The 18,188-nt window shown below is 63.3% G+C and overlaps 1 protein-coding gene across 1 annotated transcript; it reads right to left on the bottom strand.

Annotated features, from left to right (window-relative positions):
• Window positions 1-858: 858 nt before the first annotated feature.
• LOC120509329 (mucin-2-like) lies at window positions 859-14,356 on the bottom strand. The gene is made up of 13 exons (XM_039723816.1): window positions 14,302-14,356; window positions 11,476-13,954; window positions 11,108-11,410; window positions 10,233-10,999; window positions 8,336-10,147; window positions 6,483-8,253; window positions 5,342-6,285; window positions 5,005-5,277; window positions 4,810-4,917; window positions 4,197-4,359; window positions 3,285-3,443; window positions 2,011-2,239; window positions 859-1,401 (listed from the first exon to the last, which is right to left on the bottom strand). The coding sequence occupies exons 1-13, from the start codon at window positions 14,354-14,356 to the stop codon at window positions 1,363-1,365; spliced, it is 9,102 nt and encodes a 3,033-aa protein (XP_039579750.1). The 3' UTR covers window positions 859-1,362.
• Between the last annotated feature and the right edge of the window lie 3,832 nt (window positions 14,357-18,188).

Below are 18,188 nucleotides of genomic sequence, written 5' to 3'. Positions count from 1 at the left end.
CCCCCCCCCCTCCCAAAAAATGAGGGAATTCACACAAATTAAACTAAGAAATCGATCATTTATTATCAATACATTGATTACTTACTATAAATAAATACAGGGGGAGGGGCAGGAAAAGGGGGCGGGGCTCCTGCACCTCCCCTCCCCCTCCCTAAAAGGGTTGGGGGGGGGGGGGGTTGAACCCCCCCCGGGGCCCCCCTTTGGGGGGAGGGGCTTCAAACCCCCCCGGGGACCCTCCAGGCTCTGCCCGGGGGGGGGTTGGGGCTTCATCACCCCAAATAAATAAATGTTGAGGGGTTCCATCCCCCAAATCCCCCAAAAATCCCCCAAAATCCTCCAAAATCCCCCAAATTCCCCCAAAATCCCCCCCAAACCCCAACCCCAAGGGTCTCGCCCGGCTCCTGGCGCGTCCCGCGCGCCGGAGCAAACTGGGAGCTACTGGGAGCTACTGGGAACCAGTCCCGATTCTCACGTGGGTTTGGGGGTCTCTTTTGGGGTTTGGGGGGTCTCCTGGTCCAGGTCGAGGTCCCCTCATTTGGGTCGGGGTCTTCTGGTCCATGTTGGGGTGTCCTGGTTGGGGTTGGGGTCTTCTGGTCTGGATTGGGGTCCCCTGGTTAGGCTCGATGTCCCCTCATTGGGGCTGGGGTCTCCCGATCCATGTTGGGGTCTCCTGATCCAGGTGGATGTCCCTTCATTGGGGTCGGGGTCCCCTCATTGGAGTCAGGGTCTCCTCATTGTGGTCGGGGTCCCCTTATTGGGGTTGGGGTCCCCTCACTTGGGTCGGGGTCCCCTCACTTGGGTCGGGGTCTCCTGTAACCCCAGCCCCAGGGGAGTAACCCCTCAGAGTTTTCTGGTCCATGTTGGGGTCTCCTGGTTGGGGCCGGGGTCTCCTGGTCCAGGTCAATGTCCCCTCATTGGGGTCGATGTCCCCTCATTGGGGTTGGGGTCTCCTCGTTGGGGTCGGTGTCTCCTCGTTGGAGTTGGGGTCTCCTCGTTGGGGTTATGGTCTCCTGGTCCATGTTGGGGTCTCCTGGTAGGGGTTGGGGTCTCCTGGTCCAGGTCGATGTCCCCTCATTGTGGTCGATGTCCCCTCATTGTGGTCAGGGTCCCCTCGTTGTGTTTGGGGGTCTCCTCGCTGGGTCAATGTCCCCTCATTTGGGTTGGGGTCTCCTCATTGGGGTCAATGTCCCCTCGTTGGGGTTGGGGTCCCCTCGTTGGGGTCAATGTCCCCTCATTTGGGTTGGGGTCTCCTCATTAGGGTCAATGTCCCCTCATCGTGGTCGGGGTCCCCTCATTGTGGTCGGGGTCTCCTCGCTTGGGTCGGGGTCTCCTCGCGGCGCTCCAGGAGGTCCCACGGGGGGGTCACAGGTCAGGGATGACCCTCGGCCTCGGGGTCCTCAGCTGGGGGAGGGAACAGGGTCAGAAGGGGGTCCTGGAAGGGGTGTGGGGTCTTTCTGGGGTCCTGGCAGGGGATTTGGGGTCTCTTTAGGGTCCTTGAAGGGCATTTAGGTTCCTTAAGGGTCCTGGAAGAGGGTTTGGGATCCCTTTTGGGTCCTGGAAGAGGGTTTGGGGTCCCTCTAGGGTTCTGGAAGGAGATTTAGGTCTTTTTTGGGTCCTGGAAGGGGATTTGGGGTCCCTTTAGTGTCCTGGCAGGGGGTTTAGGTTCCTTTTGGGTCCTGGAAGAGGGTTTGGGATCCCTTTTGGGTCCTGGAAGAGGGTTTGGGGTCTCTTTTAGGTCCTGGAAGGGGGTTTGGGATCTTTAGGGTCCCTTTTGGGTCCTGGCAGGGGATTTAGGTTCCTTTTGGGTCCTGGAAGAGGGCTTGGGGAATCTTTTGGGTCCTGGAAGGGGATTTAGGGTTCCTTTAGGGTCCTGGAAGGATATTTAGGTCCCTCTAGGGTCCTGGAGGGGGGTTGGGGTCCCTTTAGGGTCCTGGAAGGAGATTTAGGTCCCTTTAAAGTCCTGAAAAGGGATTTAGGGTCATTTTAGGGTCCTGGCAGGGGTGTAAGTACCTGGAGGAAAGGATCCACCCGCTCCAAGGACGGCCTGAAGGCGCTGGGACCCCCCAGATCCCCCCAGGGGGGTCCCGGGGGTCTTCTCCAGGTCTCGGGGTCCTCAAATTGGGTCTGGGGGTGGCGGTGGGGGGCGACCCCCGGGTTGGGGATGACAGCCCCGCGCGGGGGGGGCCAGGTGAAATCGTCCAGCTCGTACCAGGAGCCCCCAAAATAGGGGGGGAGGTCACTGGGGGGGGGGGAAACGGGGTGAGAACTGGGAGACACCCCCCGAACTGGGAATCCAAACTGGGAGACCCCCCCAAACTGGGAATCCAAACTGGGAGACCCCCCCCAAAGTGGGAATCCAAACGGGGAGATCCCTCCGCCAAAATCCAAACTGGGAGACCCTCTTCCCAAACCAGGGATTCAAACTGGGAAACCCCCCCCCCCCCCCCCAAAATGGGAAACTAGAGTGGGACAGCCCCCCCAGCCTGGGAATCCAGACTGGGAGACCCCTCCCAAGGCAGAAGCTGAACTGGGAACCCCCCCAGAATGGGGAATCCAAACTGGGAAACTCCCGCCAAATGGGTAACCTGAACTGGGAACCCCCCCAGAACGGGGAATCCAAACTGGGAAACTCCCCCCAGATGAGGAACCCAAACTGGGAACCCCCGCCCAAAGCAGAACCCAAACTGGGAGACCCCTCCCAAATGAGGAACCCAAACTGGGAAACCCTTCCCAAGGCAGAATCTGAACTGGGAGCCACCTCCCAAAATGGGAAACCCAAACTGGGAGCTCCCTCCCAAGGCACAATTTGAACTGGGAGACTCCTCCCCAGGCAAATCCTGAACTGGGAGACCCCCCCAGACTGGGAACCCAAACTGGGAGCCCCCCCAAGGCAGAACCCAAACTGGGAGCCCCCCACAAATGAGGAACCCAAAGTAGGAGCCCCCCACAAATGAGGAACCCAAACTGGGAGACCCCTCCCAAGGAAGATCCTGAACTGGGAGACCCCCCCAAACTGGGAACCCAAATTGGGAGCCCCCCCAAGGCAGAACCCAAATTGGGAGCCCCCTCAATGCAGAACCCAAACTGGGACCACCCCCCCAAACTGGGAATCCAGACTGGAAGCCCCCCCCAAATGGGAAACCCAAACTGGGCGATCCCTCCCAAAATGGGAAACCCAAACTGGGAGACCCCTCCCAAGGCAGAACCCAAACTGGGAGCCCCGTCCCTAAAGCAGAACCCAAACTGGGAGCCCCCCGGCGAGGAGCCCAGCCCCGGGCCGGTACCTCCGGTAGCGCCGGTGCCGGCGGCAGAGCAGCACCACGACGAGGATGAGGCAGATGAGGAAGAGCAGGGCCACGGCCACGCCCAGCCCCGTGTCCACCTTGCTGACCCGGCCCGAGCACTGTGCCCCCGTGTACCAGTACAGCTCCTCGTCGGGGCAGCTGGGGAGGGGACACGGCTCACACCCCGCTGTCACCCCCACAGGCACCCGCGGGACCACCGGGGTGGGCAGAGAGCCCTCGGTGGCACCAGGGGACACCGCGGCACGGGTGGGGACACCCAGTGGGTGTTGGGATCCCCCAATGGGTGTTGGGACACCCCAATGGCTGTTGGGACCCCATCATGGACATTGAGTCCTCATGATGGGTTTTGGGACCCCGTGGTGGACATTGGGACCCCCCAGTGGATGTTGGGACCTCCCAAAGGGTTTTGGGACCCCATGGTGGACATTGGGACCCCACAGTGGATCTTGGGACACCATGGTGGACATTGGAACACCGTGGTGGACTTTGGGACCTCCCAATGGGTGTTGGGACCTCCCAAAGGGTTTTGGGACCCCCATGGTGGACGTAGAGACACTATGGTGGACATTGGGACCCCCCAGTCACTGTTGGGACACCATGATGGACATTGGGACACCATTATGGGTTTTAGGACCCCATGGTGGACATTGGGACCCCGTAATGGGTGTTGGGATCCCCTAATGGGCATTGGGATCCCCCAATGGGTGTTGGGATCCCCCAATGGGTGTTGGGGCCCCGTGGTGGATGTTGGGACCCCATGAGGGGTGTTAGGACCCCATGGTGGATGTTGGGACCTCATGGTGGGTTTTGGCACCCCGTGGTGGACATTGGGACCCCATGATGGGTTCTAGGACTCCATAGTGGGTTCTAGGACCCCGTGGTGGCACTCACAAGCAGCGGGGTCCCTGGCGGGTGACCTGGCAGCGGCCGTGGTGGCAGTCCAGGCTCTGGGGCCGGTTGGGGGTGCAGGAGGTGACGCAGTGCAGGACCCCCGAGGTCAGCACCGGCCAGAAGAAGTCACCGTAGCCGGGGGGGGCTCGCTGGTGGCACAGCTCTGCACGGGGGGGGACAACAAGGGGACATTGCAGGGTGGGTGAGGGGTGGGGGCCAGGAGGTGTTGGGTGGGTAGGGCGTCCATGGGGTGGTCAGGAGGGTCTGTGGGATGGTACCCCCAAGGTGACCAGAACCCCCTAGAAGACCAGGCCCCCCAAGAAGACCAAGACCCCCAAAAATACCAGACCCACCAAGAAGACCAGGACTCCCAAAGACACCAGGACCCCCAAGAAGATCAGGCCCCCAAGATGACCAGGACCCCCAAGGTGCCCAGAACCCCCAAGGTGACCAGAACCCCCAAAGACCAGAAGATCAGGACCACCAAGAAAACCAAGACCCCAAAAACACCAGAACCCCCAAAACCACGTGGACCCCCAAGAAGCCCCAGACCCTTGAGAAGCCCCGGACCCCCGCCCAGGTGCCCCAGGTGCGGGGTGGCACCACCACTCACCCAAGTTGGTCTCCACGGTGTCGGTGGAGAACTCGCAGCGCGGACCGGCGTAGGACGGGGTGCAGAGACAGCCGGTGACGCCGGGGGTCCCCCCGTTCTCACAGAGCCCTGGGGGGGACACGGGGGGACATCAGGGACACGCCGGGTCACGGGGACACCCCAGGTGAGGGGCAAGGTCACCTGGGGAGGGCTCACCTGAAGGAGGAGCGGCGGTGGTCCAAGAGGAAGTGGTGGTGGGGGGCACCAGGGTGGTCATGGAGGTGGCCAAGGTGGTTGTGGGGGTTGGCACCACCTGGGTGGTCGTGGTGGTCAGTTTGGTGGTCGTGGGTGTGGTGAGGGTCACCTGGGTGGTCGTGGTGGTCCCTGGGGTGGTTGTGGTGGTCCCTGACGTGGTGGTGGAGGTCCCTGGGATGGTGGTGGTGGTCCCTGACGTGGTGGTGGAGGTCCCTGGGATGGTGGTGGTGGTCTCTGAGGGGGTTGTGGTCGTCTTAGAGGTGGTCGTGGTGGTCCCTGTGCTGGTTGGGGTGGTCGCTGTGGTGGTTGGGGTGGTCCCTGAGGTGCTTGTGGTGGTCTCTGAGGTGGTTGGGAAGGTCCCAGTGGTGGTCGGGGTGGTCCCTGAGGTGGTCGTGGTGGTTCCTGAGGAGGTTGGGATGGGTGCTGATGTGGTCGTGGAGGTCCCTGAGGTGGTCGGGGTGATTCCTGATGTGGCTGAGGTGGTCCAAGAGGTGGTTGGGGTGGTCCCTGGGGGGGTGGTGGTCCCTGAGGTGGCCCCTGAGGTGGTGGGGGTGGTCCCTGTGGGGGTCGTGGGTGTCCCTGAGGTGGTCGTGGAGGTCTCTGAGGTGGTCAGGGTGGTCCCTGAGGTAGTCGTTGATGTGGCCGAGGTGGTCCCTGGGATGGTCGTGGAGGTCTCTGTGCTGGTCGTGGTGGTTCCTGATGTGGCTGAGGTGGTTCCTGAGGTGGTCGGGGTGGTCTCTGTCGTAGTCGTGGATGTCCATGCGGTGGTCGCGGAGGTCCCTGAGCTGGTTATGGAGGTCGCTGAGGTGGTCGTGGGGGTCTCTGAGGTGGTCAGGGTGGTCCCTGAGGTTGTTGGGAAGGTTCCAGTGATGGTTGGGGTGGTCCCTGTCGTGGTCGTGGAGGTCCCTGAGGTGTTTATGGAGGTCCCTGAGGTGGTCGTGGGGGTCTCTGTGGTGGTCGGGGTGGTCCATGTGGTCGTCAGGATGGTCCCTGTGGTGGGTGTGGAGGTCCCTAAGGTGGTCGTGGAGGTCCCTGAGGTGGTTGGGGTGATTCCTGATGTGGCTGAGGTGGTCCAAGAGGTGGTTGGGGTGGTCCCTGGGGTGGTGGTGGTGGTCCCTGAGGTTGTTGGGAAGGTCCCAGTGGTGGGTGGAGTGGTCTCTGAGGTGCTCGTGGGTGTCCCTGAGGTGGTCGTGGTGGTCCCTGAGGAGGTTGGGGTGGTCTCTGATGGGGCTGTGATGGTCACTGAGGGGGTGGATGTCCCTGAGGTGGTCGGTAGAAGACCAAGACCCCCAAAAATACCAGACCCACCAAGAAGACCAGGACTCCCAAAGACACCAGGACCCCCAAGAAGATCAGGCCCCCAAGATGACCAGGACCCCCAAGGTGCCCAGAACCCCCAAGGTGACCAGAACCCCCAAAGACCAGAAGATCAGGACCACCAAGAAATGGTGGTGGTGGTCCCTGAGGTTGTTGGGAAGGTCCCAGTGGTGGGTGGAGTGGTCTCTGAGGTGCTCGTGGGTGTCCCTGAGGTGGTCGTGGTGGTCCCTGAGGAGGTTGGGGTGGTCTCTGATGGGGCTGTGATGGTCACTGAGGGGGTGGATGTCCCTGAGGTGGTCGGAGTGGTCCCTGTGGTGGTGGTGGTCCCTGAGGTGGCCCCTGAGGTGGTCATGGGGGTCTCTGAGGTGGTCGGGGTGGTCCCTGTGGTGGGTGTGGAGGTCCCTAAGGTGGTCGTGGAGGTCCCTGAGGTGGTTGGGGTGATTCCTGATGTGGCTGAGGTGGTCCATGAGGTGGTTGGGGTGGTCCCTGGGATGGTCGTGGATGTCCATGTGGTGGTCGTGGAGGTCGCTGAGGTGGTCGTGGTGGTCTCTGAGGTGGTCGGAGTGGTCCCTGGGGTGGTGGTGGTGGTCCCTGAGGTTGTTGGGAAGGTCCCAGTGGTAGGTGGAGTGGTCCCTGAGGTGGTCAGGGTGGTCCCTGTCGTGGTCGTGGAGGTCCCTGAGGTGGTTATGGAGGTCCCTGAGGTGGTCATGGGGGTCTCTGAGGTGGTCGGGGTGGTCCATGTGGTCGTCAGGGTGGTCCCTGTGGTGGGTGTGGAGGTCACTAAGGTGGTCGTGGTGGTCCCTGAGGAGGTTGGTGTGGGCGCTGATGTGGTCGTGGTGGACTCTGGGGTGGTCGGGGTGGTCTCTGGGGTGGTCGTGGTGGTCCCTGGGATGGTGGAGGTGGTCCCTGAGGTGGTCGTGGAGGTCCCTGTGGTTGTGGAGGTCACTGAGGAGGTTGGGAAGGTCCCAGTGGTGGTTGGAGTGGCCTGTGTGGTGGTCGTGGAGGTCTCTGGGGTGCTCGTGGTGGTCCCTGAGGTCGTGGTGATCCCAGAGGAGGTCGGGGTGGTCTCTGATGTGGTTGTGATGGTCACTGCGGTGGTTGGGGTGGTCCCTGGGCTGTTTGTGGTGGTCCCTGAGGTTGTGGAGGTCCCTGAGGTGGGTGTGGAGGTGTCTGGGGTGCTTGTGGTGGTCGCTGGGATGCTCGTGGTGGTCCCTGAGGTCGTGGAGGTCCCAGTGGTGGTTGGAGTGGACTGTGGGGTGATCGTGGAGGTCCCAGTGGTGGTCGTGGCGGTTCCTGGGTGGGTCATGGTGGTCCCTGAGGTTGCAGTGGACATTGAGGTGGTCGGGGTAGTCCCTGTGGTGGGCGTGGTGGTCCCTGAGGTTGTGGAGGTCACTGAGGTGGTCGTGGAGGTGTCTGGGATGCTCGTGGTGGTCCCAGAGGAGGTTGGTGTGGTCACTGAGGTGGTGGAGGGCGTTCCTGAGGTGGTCGTGGTGGTCCCTGGGGTCATTGTGGTGATCCCAGAGGAGGTCGTGGTGGTCTCTGACATGGTTGTGATGGTCCCTGAGGTGGTTGGGGTGGTCCCTGGGGTGGTCATGGTGGTCCCGGAGGTCGTGGTGGTCCCTGAGGTGGTTGGGAAGGTCCCAGTGGTGGTTGGAGTGGCCCCTGGGGTGGTGGTGGAGGTCTCTGTGTTGCTCGTGGTGGTTCCTGATGTGGCTGAGGTGGTCCCTGAAGAGGTTGGTGTGGTCACTGAGGTGGTGGTGGGCGTTCCTGATGTGGTTGGGGTGGTGCCTGAGGTGGTCGTGGAGGTGTCTGGGATGCTCGTGGTGGTCCCTGGGGTCATTGTGGTGATCCCAGAGGAGGTCGTGGTGGTCTCTGACATGGTTGTGATGGTCCCTGAGGTGGTTGGGCTAAGGTGGTCGTGGTGGTCCCTGGGGTGGTAGGGGTGATCCCAGAGGAGGTCGTGGTGGTCTCTGACATGGTTGTGATGGTCCCTGAGGTGGTTGGGCTAAGGTGGTCGTGGTGGTCCCTGGGGTGGTTGGGGTGATCCCAGAGGAGGTCGGGGTGGTCTCTGACGTGGTCGTGATGGACACTGAGGAGGTTGGGGTGGTCCCTGGGGTGTTTGTGGTGGTCCCTGAGGTTGTGGAGGTCCCTGAGGTGGTCGTGGAGGTGTCTGGGATGCTTGTGGTGGTCCCAGAGGAGGTTGGTGTGGTCACTGAGGTGGTGGAGGGCGTTCCTGATGTGGTCGGGGTTGTCCCTGAGGTGGTCAGGGTGGTCTCTGGGATGGGCATGGTGGTCCCTGAGGCAGTTGTGGTGGTCACTGGGGTGGTTGTGGAGGTGTCTGGGGTGCTCGTGGTGGTCCCTGGGATGGTCGTGGTGGTCCCTGAGGAGGTTGATGGGGTCTCTGATGTGGTTGTGGGGGTCACTGAGGTGGTGGTGGAGGTCTCTGTGCTGGTCGTGGTGGTCCCTGATGTGGCTGAGGTGGTCCCTGGGGTGCTTGTGGTGGTCCCTGGGGTGGTGGTGGTGATCCCAGAGGAGGTCGGGGTGGTCTCTGATGTGGCTGAGGTGGTCCCTGAGGAGGTTGGGGTGGTCTCTGGGCTGCTTGTGGTGGAGGTCACTGAGGTGGTCGTGGAGGTGTCTGGGATGCTCGTGGTGGTCCCAGAGGAGGTTGGGGTGGTCACTGAGGTGGGGGAGGGCGTTCCTGAGGTGGGCGTGGTGGTCCCTGGGGTCGTTGTGGTGATCCCAGAGGAGGTCGGGGTGGTCTCTGATGTGGCTGAGGTGGTCCCTGGGGTGCTTGTGGTGGTCCCTGGGGTGGTAGTGGTGATCCCAGAGGAGGTCGGGGTGGTCTCTGATGTGGCTGAGGTGGTCCCTGGGGTGCTTGTGGTGGTCCCTGGGGTGGTAGTGGTGATCCCAGAGGAGGTCGGGGTGGGCCCTGTGGTGGGCGTGGAGGTGTCTGGGGAACTCGTGGTGGTCCCTGAGGAGGTTGGTGTGGTCTCTGATGTGGTCGTGGACGTCGCTGAGGGTGTCGAGGTCTCTGGGATGGTCGTGGTGGTCGCTGAGGTGGTTGGAGTGGCCCCTGAGGTCGTGGTGGTCCCATAGGAGGTCGGGGTGGTCTCTGATGTGGTTGTGATGGACACTGAGGAGGTCGGGGTGGTCTCTGGGCTGTTTATAGTGGTCCCTGAGGTTGTGGAGGTCCCTGAGGTGGTCGTGGAGGTGTCTGGGATGCTCGTGGTGGTCCCAGAGGTGGTGGTGGACACTGAGGAGGTCGGGTTGGTCCCTGTGGTGGGCGTGGAGGTGTCTGAGGTGCTGGGGGTGGTCCCTGAGGTGCTCGTGGTGGTCCCTGAGGTGGTTGGGAAGGTCCCAGTGGTGGTCGGAGTGGCCTGTGGGGTGGTCGTGGAGGTCTCTGTGTTGGTCGTGGAGGTTCCTGGGGTGGTCAGGGTGGTCCCTGAGGTTGTGGTGGACACTGAGGAGGTCGGGGTGGTCCCTGTGGTGGGCGTGGAAGTCCCTGTGGTCGTGGAGGTCACTGAGGAGGTTGGGGTGACCCCTGAGGTGGTTAGAGTGGCTTCTGAGGTGGCTGTGGCAGTCTCTGAGGTGGTTGTGGTGGTCCCTGAGGTTGTTGAGGTCCCTGTGGTGGGCGTGGAGGTGTCTGGGATGCTCGTGGTGGTCCCCAGGATGGTCGTGGTGGTCTCTGAGGAGGTCGGGGTGGTCTCTGATGTGGTTGTGGAGGTCACTGAGGTGGTTGTGGATGTCTCTGGAATGGTCGTGGTGGTCCCTGAGGTCGTGGAGGTCCCTGAGGAGGTTGGGGTGACCCCTGAGGTGGTTAGAGTGGCTTCTGAGGTGGCTGTGGAGGTCTCTGAGGTCGTTGTGGAGGTTACTGTGGTGGTCAGGGTGGCCCCTGAGGTGGTCCTTGGTGTCGCTGAGGTGGTTGTGGTCATTCCTGATGTGGCTGAGGTGGTCCCTGAGGTGGTTGGGAAGGTCCCAGTGGTGGTTGGAGTGGCCTGTGTGGCGGTCGTGGAGGTCCCTGGGGTGCTCGTGGTGGTCTCTGAGGTTGTGGTGACCCCAGAGGAGGTCGGGGTGGTCTCTGATGTGGTTGTGGAGGTCACTGAGGTGGTCGTGGATGTCTCTGGAATGGTCGTGGTGGTCCCTGAGGTCGTTGGGAAGGTCCCAGTGGGGGTTGGAGCGGCCCCTGAGGGGGTCGTGGAGGTCTCTGTGCTGGTCGTGGTGGTTCCTGATGTGGCTGAGGTGGTCCCTGAGGTGGGTGGGAAGGTCCCAGTGGGGGTTGGAGCGGCCCCTGAGGGGGTCGTGGAGGTCTCTGTGCTGGTCGTGGTGGTTCCTGATGTGGCTGAGGTGGTCCCTGAGGTGGGTGGGAAGGTCCCAGTGGTGGTTGGAGGGGCCTGTGTGGCGGTCGTGGGGGTCCCTGAGGTCGTGGAGGTCACTGACGTGGTTGGGGTGGTCCCTGGGGTGGCCGTGGAGGTCTCTGAGATGGTCGTGGTGGTCGCTGGGGTCGGGGTGGTCCCTGAGGTCGTTGGGAAGGTCCCAGTGGTGGTTGGAGCGGCCCCTGAGGTGGTCGTGGAGGTCTCTGTGCTGGTCGTGGTGGTTCCTGATGTGGCTGAGGTGGTCCCTGAGGAGGTTGGGGTGGTCCCTGAGGTGGTGGTGGGCTCAGAGGAGGTCGGGGTGGTCTCTGATGTGGTTGTGGTGGTCCCTGAGGTCGTGGAGGTCCCTGGGGTGGGCATGGAGGTGTCTGGGATGCTCGTGGAGGTCCCTGGGGTTGTTGTGGTGGTCCCAGAGGAGGTCGGTGTGGTCTCTGATGTGGCTGTGGAGGTCACTGAGGGTGTCGAGGTCTCTGGGATGGTCGTGGTGGTCGCTGAGGTGGTTGGAGGGGCCCCTGAGGAGGTTGGGGTGGGCGCTGAGGTGGTTGTGGAGGACTCTGAGGTGGTTGGGAAGGTCCCGGTGGTGGTCGTGGGGGTCTCTGGGGTGGTTGTGGTGGTTCCTGATGTGGCTGAGGTGGTCACTGGGGTGGTCGTGGTGGTCCCAGAGGAGGTTGGTGTGGTCACTGAGGTGGGTGTGGAGGTCGCTGAGGTTGTCGAGGTCTCTGAGATGGTCGTGGTGGTCACTGACGTGGTGGAGGAGATTGCTGAGGTGGCTGTGCTGGTCTCTGGGGTGATTGGGGTGGTCACTGAGGAGGTCGGGGTGGTCCCTGAGGTCGTGGTGGACACTGGGGAGGTCGGCGAGGTCACTGGGATGCTCGTGGTGGTCCCAGAGGAGGTCGGGGTGGTCTCTGATGTGGTCGCGATGGTCTCTGAGGGGGTCGGGGTGGTCCCTGGGCTGTTTGTGGTGGTCCCTGAGGTCGTGGAGGTCCCTGAGGTGGTTGTGGAGGTGTCTGGGATGCTCGTGGAGGTCCCCTGGACGGTCGTGGTGGTCCCTGAGGAGGTTGTGGTGGTCTCTGATGTGGTTGTGGAGGTCACTGAGGTGGTCGTGAACGTCCCTGGAATGGTCGTCGTGGTCCCTGGGGTGGTTGGGAAGGTCCCAGTGATGGTCGCAGTGGCCTGTGGGGTGGTTGTGGAGGTCTCTGTGTTGGTCGCTGAGGTGGTTGGAGTGGCCCCTGAGGAGGTCGGGGTGGTCCCTGGGGTGTTTGTGGTGGTCCCTGAGGTCGTGGAAGTCACAGGGGTGGTCGTGGAGGTGTCTGGGATGCTCGTGATGGTCCCTGAGGTGGTCGGGACGGTCGTGGTGGTCCCTGAGGAGGTTGTGGTGGTCTCTGATGTGGTTGTGGAGGTCACTGAGGTGGTCGTGAACGTCCCTGGAATGGTCGTCGTGGTCCCTGGGGTGGTTGGGAAGGTCCCAGTGATGGTCGCAGTGGCCTGTGGGGTGGTTGTGGAGGTCTCTGTGTTGGTCGCTGAGGTGGTTGGAGTGGCCCCTGAGGAGGTCGGGGTGGTCCCTGGGGTGTTTGTGGTGGTCCCTGAGGTCGTGGAAGTCACAGGGGTGGTCGTGGAGGTGTCTGGGATGCTCGTGATGGTCCCTGAGGGGGTCGGGGTGGTCCCTGAGGTCGTGGAGGTCACTGGGGAGGTTGGGGTGGCCCCTGGGGTGGTGGTGGAGGTCTCTGGGATGGTTGTGGTGGTCTCTGAGGTGGTCGAGGAGGTCACTGGGGTGGTCAGGGTTGTCCCTGATGTGGTGGAGGGGGTTTCTGAGGTGGTCATGGTGGCCACTGGGATGCTCGTGGTGGTCCCAGAGGAGGTTGGGGTGGTCCCAGTTGTCACGGTCTCTGGGATGGTCGTGGTGGTCTCTGAGGTGGTCGAGGAGGTCACTGGGGTGGTCAGGGTGGTCCCTGGGGTCGTAGATACTGAGGAGGTTGGGGTTGTCGCTGGAGTGGTTGTGGAGGTCTCTGGGGTGACTGGGGTGGTCCCTGAGGTGGTTGAGGTGGTCCCTGGGGTGCTCGGGGTGGTCCCTGAGGTCGTGGAGGTCACTGACGTGGTTGGAGGGGCCCCTGAGGAGGTTGGGGTGGTCCCTGGGGTGGTCGTGGAGGACTCTGAGGTGGTTGGGAAGGTCCCAGTGGTGGTTGGAGTGGCCCCTGGGGTGGTCGTGGAGGTCTCTGTGCTGGTCATGGTGGTTCCTGATGTGGCTGAGGTGGTCCCTGAGGTGGTTGGGGTGGTCCCTGGGGTTGTGGAGGTCCCTGGGGTGGGTGTGGAGTTGTCTGGGATGCTCGTGGTGGTCCCTGGGAAGGTCGTGGTGGTCTCTGATGTGGTCGTGGAGGTTGCTGAGGTTGTGGAGGTCTCTGGAATGGTTGTGGTGGTCTCTGAGATGGTTGTGGTGGCCACTGACGTGGTGGAGGAGATTGCTGAGGTGGCTGTGGTGGTCTCTGGGGTGATTGGGGTGGTCCCAGAGGAGGTCGGGGTGGTCTCTGACATGGTCGTGATGGTCTCTGGGGTGGTCGTGGTGGCTCCTGATGTGGCTGAGGTGGTCTCTGAGGAGGTTGCGGTGGTCTCTGATGTGGTTGTGGAGATCCCTGAGGTTGTGGAGGTCCCTGTGGTGGTCGTGGATGTCACAGAGGTGGTTGGTGTCATCTCTGAGGAGGTCGGGGTGGTCCCTGAGGTCGTGGTAGATACTGAGGAGGTTGGGGTGGTTCCTGTTGTGGTTGTGGAGGTCTCTGGGATCGTCGTGGTGGTCCCTGAGGTGGTTGGGAAGGTCCCAGTGGTGGTCGGGGTGGCCCCTGGGGTGGTCGTGGAGGTCTCTGTGCTGGTCGTGGTGGTCCCTGAGGTCGTGGTGGTCCCAGAGGAGGTCGGGGTGGTCACTGAGGTGGTCGGGGAGGTCTCTGGGATGGGCGTGGTGGTCCCTGAGGTGGTCGAGGATGTCGCAGAGGTGGTTGGTGTAATCTCTGAGGAGGTTGGGGTGGTCCCTGAGGTGGTCGGGAAGGTTCCAGTGGTGGGTGGAGTAGCCCCTGGAGTGGTCGTGGTGGTCCCTGAGGTGGTGGTGGACACTGAGGAGGTCGGGGTGGTCCCTGTGGTGGGCGTGGAGGTGTCTGGGGTGCTCGGGGTGGTCTCTGTGATGTTCAGGGTGGTCTCTGAGGAGGTCAGGGTGGTCCCTGGGCTGCTCGGGGTGGTCTCTGTGATGTTCAGGGGGGTCTCTGGGGTGCTCAGGGTGGTCCCTGGGGTGCTGGGGGTGGTCTCTGTGATGTTCAGGGTGGTCCCTGGGGTGCTCGGGGTGGTCCCTGTGATGTTCAGGGGGGTCTCTGGGGTGCTGGGGGTGGTCCCTGGGGTCTCCATGGTTGCCGTTCTCCCCGATGTCCCCTCCCGATGTCCCCTCACCTGTGAGAGCGCAGGTCAGGACCACCAGGACCCTCCCCAATGTCCCCTTGTCCCCTCCTCATCCTCACCTGTGATGGCACAGGTGAGGACCACCAGGTGACCACCACCAGGACCCTCCCCTTGTCCCCTCCCGATGTCCCCTCACCTGTGACGGCGCAGGTCAGGACCACCAGGACCCTCCCCGCTGTCCCCCCCGCCATGGCCACGTCCTGTCCCCAACTGGGGCCGGAGCCAGCGGTGACAGGGACAATATCGGGGGTGGGGGGGACAGGGGGTGGCCCCGGACCTTTGTCCCCTGGGGAGGCGCAGGTGGGCGGGGGGTGACAGGCGGTGACACACGCAGGTGACACACGCAGGTGACACACGCAGGTGACACACACGCCGGAGAATGTGGCGGCCGCGCCCCGCGCCCGGAGCTTCCTCCATCCAGCGGTGTCACCGCGCGGGGACACGGGAGGGGGGACAGGGGACACGGGGGTGGCACCGGGATCGGGGGGGACACCGGGGTGGGGACAGGAGGGGACACCCGGATTGGTGGGCTGGGGGACATGGAGGTGGCACCGAGATCCGTGGGGACACAGAGGTGGGGACGAGGACATGGAGGTGGCCTGGTGGCCATGAGGGACACGGGGATGGGGACATTGGGGTGGCACCAGGATCAGCGGGGACACGGACATGGAGGTGGCCTGGTGGCCTTGAGTGACACCGGGATGGGGACACTGAGATGGGGGGGGACACAGGGATGGGGACATGGAGGTGGCACTGACATCAGGGGGGACACGGGGGTGGGGACAGGAGGGGACACCCGGATTGGTGGGCTGGGGGACATGGAGGTGGCACCGAGATCCGTGGGGACACAGAGGTGGGGACGAGGACATGGAGGTGGCCTGGTGGCCATGAGGGACACGGGGATGGGGACATTGGGGTGGCACCAGGATCAGCGGGGACACGGACATGGAGGTGGCCTGGTGGCCATGAGGGACATGGGACTGTCACCAAGATCCATGGGGACACGGGGATGGGGACATTGGGGTGGCACTGAGATCCATGGGGACACAGGGACGGGGACAAGGACATGGAGGTGGCCTGGTGGCCATGAGGGACACCGGGATGGGGACACTGAGGTGGCACTGACATCCATGGGGACACAGGGATGGGGACAAGGACATGGTCGTGGCCTGGTGACATCAGGGACAGAGGGATGGGGACATGGAGGTGGCACCGAGATCCATGGGGACACGGGGATGGGGACACTGAGGTGGGACTGACATCCGTGGGGACACACGGATGGGGACAAGGACATGGTCGTGGCCTGGTGACATCAGGGACAGAGGGATGGGGACATGGAGGTGGCACCGAGATCCATGGGGACACGGGGATGGGGACATGGGAGTGTCACCAAGATGAGGACACAGGGACGGGGACATTGAGGTGGCACTGAGATCCGTGGGGACACCGGGGTGGGGACAAGGACATGCTCCATCCAGCGGTGTCACCGCGCGGGGACACGGGAGGGGGGACAGGGGACACGGGGGTGGCACCGGGATCGGGGGGGACACCGGGGTGGGGACAGGAGGGGACACCCGGATTGGTGGGCTGGGGGACATGGAGGTGGCACCGAGATCCGTGGGGACACAGAGGTGGGGACGAGGACATGGAGGTGGCCTGGTGGCCATGAGGGACACGGGGATGGGGACATTGGGGTGGCACCAGGATCAGCGGGGACACGGACATGGAGGTGGCCTGGTGGCCATGAGGGACATGGGACTGTCACCAAGATCCATGGGGACACGGGGATGGGGACATTGGGGTGGCACTGAGATCCATGGGGACACAGGGACGGGGACAAGGACATGGAGGTGGCCTGGTGGCCATGAGGGACACCGGGATGGGGACACTGAGGTGGCACTGACATCCGTGGGGACACAGGGATGGGGACAAGGACATGGTCGTGGCCTGGTGACATCAGGGACAGAGGGATGGGGACATGGAGGTGGCACTGAGATTGGGGGGGACACCGGGGTGGGGACAGGAGGGGACACCCGGATTGGGGGGATGGGGGACTTGGAGGGGGCACCGAGACCCATGGGCACACGGGGATGGGGACATGGGGGGGCACTGAGATCCATGAGGCCACAAGGATGGGGACAAGGACATGGAGGTGGCCTGGTGGCCTTGAGGGACACGGGGATGGGGACATGGGGGGGCACTGAGATCCATGAGGCCACAAGGATGGGGACAAGGACATGGAGGCGGCACCGAGATCCATGGGGACACGGGGATGGGGACAGGAGGGGACACCCAGATTGGTGGGGACATGGGGATGGGGACAAGAAAGTGTCCTAGTGGCCATCAGGGACACGGGGATGGGGACATGGGGTGGCACTGAGATCCATGAGGCCACAAGGATGGGGACAAGGACATGGAGGTGGCCTGGTGGCCATGAGTGACACGGGGGTGGGGACAGGGAGGTGGCCTGGTGGCCTTGAGGGGCACAGGGATGGGGACATGGGAGTGTCACCAAGATGAGGACACGGGGATGGGGACATTGGGGTGGCACCGAGATCCGTGGGGACACAGGGATGGGGACAAGGACATGGAGGTGGCACTGAGATCCATGGGGACACAAGGATGGGGACAAGGACATGGAGGTGGCCTGGTGGCCTTGAGGGACACGGGGATGGGGACAGGGAGGTGGCACTGAGATCCATGGGGACACAAGGATGGGGACAAGGACATGGAGGTGGCCTGGTGGCCTTGAGGGACACGGGGATGGGGACAGGGAGGTGGCACTGAGATCCATGGGGACACAAGGATGGGGACAAGGACATGGAGGTGGCCTGGTGGCCTTGAGGGACACGGGGATGGGGACAGGGAGGTGGCACTGAGATCCATGGGGACACAAGGATGGGGACAAGGACATGGAGGTGGCCTGGTGGCCTTGAGGGACACGGGGATGGGGACAGGGAGGTGGCACTGAGATCCATGGGGACACAAGGATGGGGACAAGGACATGGAGGTGGCCTGGTGGCCTTGAGGGACACGGGGATGGGGACAGGGAGGTGGCACTGAGATCCATGGGGACACCGGGACATGGAGGTGGCCTGGTGGCCATGAGGGACACTGACGGGTCACTGGGGACACAGGGGGGACATGGAGGTGTCCTGGTGGCATCAGGGACACGGGGGCCATGGGGACATGGGGATGGGGACAAGGACATGGAGGTGGCCTGGTGACATCAGGGACACGGGGGTGGGGACACTGAGGTGCCACAGGGGTCACTGGGGACACTGAGGGGTCCTGGTGGCCTCTGGGGACATCGGGGGGTCCCAGGGGTCACCGGGGTCACAAGGGGGTGGTGGCACAAAGGGGACGCGGGGTCAGTGCCACCTCACCAGTTCTCTGGTGACCCAAACTGGGCGGACTGGGAACTGCTGGGACCTCAACTGGGGAGGGGTCGTGGGCCTGGGGGTCCCTCTGAGCTCTCCCAGTGCCTCCCAGTACATCCCAGTGCCCTCCCAGTATGTCCCAGTATCTTCTGGTGGCCACCAGGTTTCCCCAGTCCCCTCCCAGTACATCCCAGTATGTCCCAGTGCCCTCCCAGTACATCCCAGTATTCCCAGTCCCCTCCCAGTACATCCCAGTATGTCCCAGTGCCCTCCCAGTACATCCCAGTATCTCCCAGTGCCCTCCCAGTACATCCCAGTATCTCCCAGTGCATCCCAGTGCCCTCCCAGTATATCCCAGTATGTCCCAGTCCATTCCAGTGCCCTCCCAGTATCTTCCAGTGCCCTCCCAGTACATCCCAGTATGTTCCAGTGCCCTCCCAGTACATCCCAGTGTCTCCCCGGGGGTTTCCCCATGACGTCGCCCTCCCGTGGGGGAGGGGCGGGTGACCCTTGGCCGGCGGCCACGGAGGGGGCGGGGCCACACCTGGGGACACACCTGGGGACACACCTGGGGACACACCTGGGGACACACCTGGGGACACGTCAGCGGCGGGAACCGCGACACGTGGGGGACACACCTGGG

The sequence above is a fragment of the Passer montanus genome, unplaced genomic scaffold (assembly GCF_014805655.1).
Source record: "Passer montanus isolate IOZ18808 unplaced genomic scaffold, ASM1480565v1 scaffold506, whole genome shotgun sequence".
NCBI classification, from domain to species: Eukaryota; Metazoa; Chordata; class Aves; order Passeriformes; family Passeridae; genus Passer; species Passer montanus.
This window is presented reverse-complemented; position numbering and strand designations above follow the sequence as displayed.

Coding starts and splice junctions, on each gene's coding strand:
- LOC120509329 (XM_039723816.1), bottom strand. CDS start 14,356: ATGGCGGGGGGGACAGCGGGGAGGGTCCTGGTGGTCCTGACCTGCGCC. Junction 11,411..11,475: donor TCAGCAATCTCCTCCACCAC/GTCAGTGACCAC, acceptor CACCCACCTCAG/TGACCACACCAACCTCCTCT. Junction 11,000..11,107: donor AACCCCAGGGACCTCCACGA/GCATCCCAGACA, acceptor CCACCACCTCAG/GGACCACCCCAACCTCCTCA.